Source organism: Primulina tabacum, chromosome 11 (assembly GCF_025594145.1).
Source record: "Primulina tabacum isolate GXHZ01 chromosome 11, ASM2559414v2, whole genome shotgun sequence".
Lineage (NCBI taxonomy): Eukaryota > Viridiplantae > Streptophyta > Magnoliopsida > Lamiales > Gesneriaceae > Primulina > Primulina tabacum.
The window spans coordinates 27,193,411-27,200,198 of record NC_134560.1 but is presented as its reverse complement, the minus strand read 5'-3'; the positions used below and the strand labels follow the sequence as shown (position 1 = coordinate 27,200,198).

Below are 6,788 nucleotides of genomic sequence, written 5' to 3'. Positions count from 1 at the left end.
TCATGGCCCCAAACAAAAGGGGATTGAGAAGAAATAACAAACGAAGCAAGTTTGTGAGCAACAACATTCTCCGAACGACTAACATGACGCAGAGAGATTTTGTGTTGATCGATCAGTAATCTATTAATGTCCAAAACAATTGCACCGATGTAACTTAAATCCTCAGCTGGGTTGGTGACTGCTTGCACCGTCAGAAGAGAATCAGTTGTGACCTCATGGATATTTAAATCTTGTTCTTGGATTACCTTCTCGAATGGCCACCAATTCCCCGTGGACCACCGATATTGGCTTAGAAATTTTTCTCCCAAAGGCTATCAGGATATGGCCCTCATGGTCACGCACTGTCCCACCAATTGAGTAATTCCCAGTAGCCTCATTAACCACAACATCCACTTCCAGTCACCTTTGGTCCACCTGCGGTCGCTTCCAACGTGCCAAAGAAGATGCCAGACTACGCTTATGGCCGGGGATAAGAGACCCTTGAGCCGATTGATAATCTCGAAGCAAGGATTCACTCCAGTCCACCTCCAACTGATCAGAACTGAGGCCCCTATCATGAATTAGACGAGTTCTGGCTTGCCAGACAGCCCATGTCCTCATCACAAAGGTCTCGAAATCAGTTTTAGTAAGTACGTCTTTTATCCGCAAAAATATTTCGATAAGGTCAGAATAATGAAGTAGCTTCAGAGTCGTCATGAACACAGAATCCTTCCAACTTCGTTTAGCCACCGGGCACCAAAAGAGAGCATGGCAAGTTGAGTCCATATGATGGTGGCATAAATGACGGGAAGCCGAGACAGGAACATGATGCGCCATCAAGTTCGCTTGTGTCGGAGTTATATTTGAGAGAGCTCGCTGGCACCGACATTGACCAGAGAAATTTCCACCACTTTTTAGAATGGAGAACCGAGCTATGGGTGGGGGGTTTATAGAATCCAATGTCGAGTTTATACCCATATTTCACCGAATACTTCCTTTTTACATCGTGAAACTAGTATCTCGAGTCCTCAGACGACCCTATAGCTATCGGAAGCGTCATAACCTCCTGGACGATATAGGAAGGAAGAATCTTATGCAACAGGGTTTCATTCCAAGATCCATTCAAAATCAGAGTGTTAACAGTTTCAAGGTCGAATTGGTATCCCGGAGGCCGACTCAGGGACTGAATACCCGGGATCCAAGGATCCTGGAATGTTGAGATTTTCTCACCGGTACAAACCCGCCAACGGAGTCACTCCTGTAATAGAGGTCTACTCCATAAAAGTGATCGCCAGATAAACGAAGGGTTTGATCCAAGGGAAGCTTGCATAATGTCCTGGTGTTTAAAATATCTTGCCTTGAGGACTCGTGCCACTACAGATTCAGGTGCACCGACTATTCTCCACAGTTGTTTTGCTAGCAGAGCTTTATTAAAAGATTCGAGCTGCCGAAATCCCAAGCCACCCATACACTTCGGGACACATAATGTTTGCCAGGTTTTCCAGTGCATATTCCTCTTCCCGTCCTGCATACCCCACCAGAAGTTTGCACATTCCTTCTCTATTGCATTACAGATGGCCTTCGGGATGTGGAAGCAAGACATAGCATATGTGGGAATCGACTGGAGTATGGATTTGATTAAAGTTTCTTTCCCACTGGCTGAGAAAGTCTTGTGACCCCATCCTTGCAATCTGGTTACCACCCTTTCAATTAGGTATCGGAACTTAATCTTCTTGGTTCTTAGGGAAAACGTCGGGAGGCCCAAGTATATCTCATGCCCCTGAGTTATAGAGATAGAAAGCCTATGTTTTATACTTTGAGTTATTGCCTCAGCAGTATTGGGACTGAAGGATAATGAGGATTTCTCAAAGCTGATGAGCTGGCCCGAAGCTTTTTCATATAGTAAGAGACACTGACGAATACCATCGCACTCCTCCACTGTTGCCTTAAAGAATATTAGGCTGTCATCTGCAAAAAAAAATAGGTGAGAGATAGGAGGACAAGATGCAGCAATACGCACACCTGTAATCAATTTTCGAGTTTCCCATGATTTCAGGATAGACGACAGGCCTTGGGCACAAAGAACAAATAAGAATGGAGAAAGTGGGTCACCCTAAAGCAGCCCTCGCCCCGTACTCAAACTGCCAATGATCTCGCCATTAAGTGCAAAGGAGTATTTAACCGAACGAACACACCACATCACTTTTTCCACCCATGCTCGAGCAAAGTAGTTTAATCATAATCTGTTCCAAGAAGCTCCACTCGAAACGATCATATGCCTTACTCATGTCCAGTTTCAAGGCCGCATATCCTTTCTTTCCCTTTTTCCTACTACGGATCCAATGCAGAGCCTCGAACCCGAGAATAATATTATCGGTGATCAAACGACTCGGAACGAAGGCACTTTGGAACTCATCAACTGTATTCTTCATAATAGGCCGAAGTCTATTTGTCAAGGCTCGGGAAGCAATCTTATAACACACATTGCACAAGCTGATTGGGCGGAAGTCTTTCATGGTCATAGGATTTTTACTTTTTGGGATAAGGGTGACTATGGTCTCCTTCAAGTCTGCAAACTGCCTCCCTCCGTTTAGAGCTTCCAAAACCGCCAGGGACACTTCCTTACCAATTTCCTGGCAGTATTTTTGGAAAAAGAAAGCGGACATTCATCCGGTCCGGGAGCTTTGTCCGGATGCATATCAAACAAAGCTTTCTTGACTTCCTCCGATGAGAATGGCCACTACAAGAAATTTCAGAATCAACAACACACATACAACAACAGTTTTAACTAAAACCGTTGTTAAAAAACTTTTAACAACAGTTTTAGTTAAAATCATTGTCGTAGATCATTTTTTAAGCAAAAGACAACGGTTTTTATAAAACCGTTGTCTTTTGGGGGTCAAAGACAACGGTTTTTAGGGTCAATGACAACGGTTCTGTAAAACCGTTGTCTTTGAACGTTTATGACAACGGTTTCATGAACCGTTGTCTATTAGCGTGTTTTTTTTACAATCGACAACGGTTTTAAAAAACCATTGTCGATTAGCGTGAGTTTAGAATAAAACACAACGGTATTTAGCGACGGTTTTCCTACAACCGTCGCTAAAGCTAGCGTCGGTTATAGCTAAATCGTCGTTAATTTCAAATTAACGACGGTTTAATTTCAACCTTCGCTAACGTTAGCAACAGAATCAAGTAAAACTGTCGCTAATTTGAAATTAGCGACGATTTAGCTATAACTGTCTCTAACAATAGCGACGGTTGTAGGAAAACAGTCGCTAATTTCAAAAATTCGACCTAAAATTCCCTCCATTTTCTTCCACCACTCTCTATAAATACCTGCAAATTCGCTCCATTTTCTTTCACTTCACTTCACAACACTTAAAATTTTTATCTTTTACGCGATTTTACCACTTCACAACACTTAAAATTTTTATCTCTTACACGATTTTACCACTTCACAACACTTCAAATTTTTATCTCTTACACGATTTTACAACTTCAAAACAATTAAATTTTTTATCTCTTACACGATTTTATCACTTCATGACACTTAAATTTTTTTATCTCTTACACGATTGTACCAATTCACAATACAGATTTATTAAATTATTAAATATTTTTTTATTTTACCTAAAATATTAGCGATGGAATTCATGTATAAACCGTCGCTACGCTACGGTTTTGCACATGAATGCCGTCGCTATATTTAGCGATAGTTATTAATAAACCGTCGCTAAGTTTAGCGACGATGTAACAAACCGTCGCTATTTATATATGGATTCTGTCGCAAATATCATTTGCGATGGGTTTGAATAACCGTCGCAAATTGTAGCTACGACAACGGTGAAAAACCGTTGTCTTTGAGCGAACCATTTAACAACAGTGACTTTAACAACCGTTGTCTTTGAGCGTATGGCATTTTTCTTGTAGTGGGCGCACAGAGGATCGAGTTCATATCTTCAGAGACCTTCGGCACTATGTGATCGAGGACTTGGGACGTAACCTGGTCGGAGGGGTTAGTAGACATGAATAAGTTGGAGAAGTAATCTAAGATAAATTCTGCCATACTGCCTTTGTCTGTACACCAGTCGCTATGAGAAGATACCAGCCTAGTAATCAAATTCTTAGCCCTACATTTATGGAAATACTTTGAGTTTTTATTCCCATATGCGAGCCATCTCGCTCTACTACGCTGTTTCCAGTATATTTCCTCCTTGGATGCGAGGCTCTCGACCTCTTTCTCTAGCCTCTGAATATCAAACACCGAGTCTTGCCACGTGTCATGAGTTTGTAAGCTATTAAGTGTGTCCTTTTTTGTTTGATTTGTTGTGAAAGCAACGGAATCGGTCACCTGCCCAATCCAACAGGGATTTTTTGCATTGTAAAATGCTAGCGTGTAGACTTAACGAAGCATCCAGCGAGCACCAGCCCCTGGAAATTACATCCGCGCAATCCTCCTCAGTGGCCCAGTGTGTTTCAAAGCGAAACTTAGAATTACGAGGGAAAATCTGCGTAGCTGTTCCTCCAAGTTCCAAGAGGATTGGCCTATGATCAGAGTGATAGTATTCAAGAGATTGAGCTCGCGCTGTGGGATATAGAATTCTCCATTCAAAGGTTCCGACATAACGATCAAGGCGTTCAAATATAAGCTCATCTTCGGGACGTCTGTTAACCCATGTAAAAAAATCCCCACTTCCATGCAGGTCTTGAAGAGAACATGTATCAAGGGTATCCCGAAAAGCCAGAGTCTGATGGAGAGGCCGCAGGTTCCCACCCTTATTCTCCGTATCAAAACAAACTTCATTAAAATCACCTCCCACTAGCCATGGTAAACTCATATATCCCGGCATCCCATGAAGTCGAAGTAAAAGATCCCATGACATATGTCTTTTGTTAGAGTCCGAGTTGCCATAAAAACAAATAAATCTCCAAATTTTGTCAGAGTGTCTCATTGTGCAGTCAATGTGACCCATTGTATACGACTAAATTCTTACATCAAGCGGTTCTTTTCACATAAGCATCAAGCCCCCGCTTCTGCCAAGACAATTAACAACAAACATTCCTGAAAATCCAAGGACGTTCTTCCACCATTGACATTGATAGTCCCTCAATTTTATTTCAGAGAGGAATAGGAGGGACGGGTACTTTTCAGCGACAAGTCGCTTAAGTTCCCAGAATGCCCGCTGGTTCCCAAGCCCTCGAGCATTCCAAACTATTCAACTCGTAGTACTCGGCGGGGTTGCTTAGCAACCGCCGCCGTTAATGTATTAGCAAATTTTTCTGCTGACTCCTAAAAAATCCGCTTCTTCGACTGCCTATCAGGAGCCATGTTCGAGTTCCCGAGCTCATCTGCAATATCCTCGCCAAGTCGACAAGGGATACGGTGGCCACCAGGAGTAGAAGCCTTTTCCCTAGCGCGGCGTTTCCATTTTTTCTGGTCACTCACTATCAAATGCTTTTCAGTACCCATGGACTTGCACTGTTCCTCCTGGCCTACCTCCTTTTTATGTGCCTGCTCTTTTTACTGGACTAGACTCGTTTCAGTTTGAGGGTGAGGAGCATGTTGGTCGAGAAAGCCTATCAAGTTTCAGTCAAGAACCATCTCCTCACCCCCAGAAGCCGGTTTGGTGCCCCCTCTTTGTTGATCCCCTACTGCCATGGTATTATTAGTTTTCCCTTTGTTGCACTGTAGGACAAGATCCACTGAATCACTGCCATTCAACTCCTCATCATCTTTGGTACGGCTGGTATTAGGAAAATGTCTGTAGCTCCCTGATGACTTTGTCGGGGAGGCTTGCCTTGGCTTAATGGAGCCTAATCCTCGGGGAGCCGCTTGAAGTCAAGAACCATAACGAAGCTTACCGTCCCCCTCAGGCCCCATGTCACAGTCACGAAATGTATGTTCGATACGGCCACAACGATAGCAAAAATCTGGCAACCGCTCATAGGCCAATATGACAATTACTTCCTCGTCGTCCCTGTTCATGGAAAGTCGAATGTATTGCTTAAGAGGTTTAGAGATGTCAATACGTACCTTCAGGCGAGCGTAGCGACCCATGGCAAGCCCGTTATCTCTGGTATCAATCTCCTCGGTATACCCTAGATGCCAACCCAGTTTTTCCAGATTGTCTTTGTGCATGAAAACTATTGGCAGATTGTAGCATTGGATCCATAACGAGACTTCTGTGAACGATAGCATGCTAGGGGTTTTTAATCCCCTCGGTTCCCTAAAAATGATAAGGTTTCGAAAGATTATTTCAAGGCCCGCCTGAGATGGCTCGCTTTCGCTCTTGTAGAGACTTGAAATCCAAAAGAAACATGTTGTCTCCCAATGCACCAATCTCAATGTGTTTATTGGCTTGCAATATGCGAGGGATCTGGGTGACGAAAGCCTCACGGTTAATGGCCTTAGATGATAAAACTTTAGCCACTAAACAGTTTTCAATATGTTTTCCGATCGATAGAGTTTCCGCCTCAATCAAAAGCGGTGGATCATCTGGTGGTGAACGCGAGATCTTAAGATCATTGACAAGGCGGACAACATCTTCAGGATCCATTGTGATGTGTGCTAGAAACTTGAAGGAAGTAACCAATTTTCATACGAATGTGCAAAACAAAACCTACACCAGGGTAGGGAAGAATCTCTCACTAGGGCTCCCCCAGGAAACCCTAGAAGAGAAGACTATTGTTGCTCGAATTTTTGCCTTTTAATGGGGAAAGAAGAGCGTTTCTTAATGGGGAAGAAAGAACGTGATTTTTCTTTACTTAATTAATCTAATTAATTAAGTCAACAAAAGATTTTAAAA

At 42.9% G+C, this 6,788-nt stretch overlaps 1 protein-coding gene across 1 annotated transcript; it reads right to left on the bottom strand.

Annotated features, from left to right (window-relative positions):
* Positions 1-1,231: 1,231 nt before the first annotated feature.
* LOC142519715 (uncharacterized) lies at positions 1,232-4,865 on the bottom strand. Its single transcript, XM_075622743.1, has 4 exons — positions 4,425-4,865; positions 3,986-4,333; positions 2,183-2,612; positions 1,232-1,947 (listed from the first exon to the last, which is right to left on the bottom strand). The coding sequence occupies exons 1-4, from the start codon at positions 4,863-4,865 to the stop codon at positions 1,232-1,234; spliced, it is 1,935 nt and encodes a 644-aa protein (XP_075478858.1).
* Positions 4,866-6,788: the final 1,923 nt, after the last annotated feature.

What these genes read in the sequence shown, in the direction of transcription:
- LOC142519715 (XM_075622743.1), bottom strand. Translation starts at nt 4,865, where the DNA reads ATGTCATGGGATCTTTTACTTCGACTTCATGGGATGCCGGGATATATG. An exon ending in CTGAGGAGGATTGCGCGGAT is followed by an intron (nt 4,334 to 4,424) that starts GTAATTTCCAGG and finishes TGGATTGGGCAG; the next exon opens with GTGACCGATTCCGTTGCTTT. An exon ending in CTCGAGCATGGGTGGAAAAA is followed by an intron (nt 1,948 to 2,182) that starts GTGATGTGGTGT and finishes TTTTTTTTGCAG; the next exon opens with ATGACAGCCTAATATTCTTT.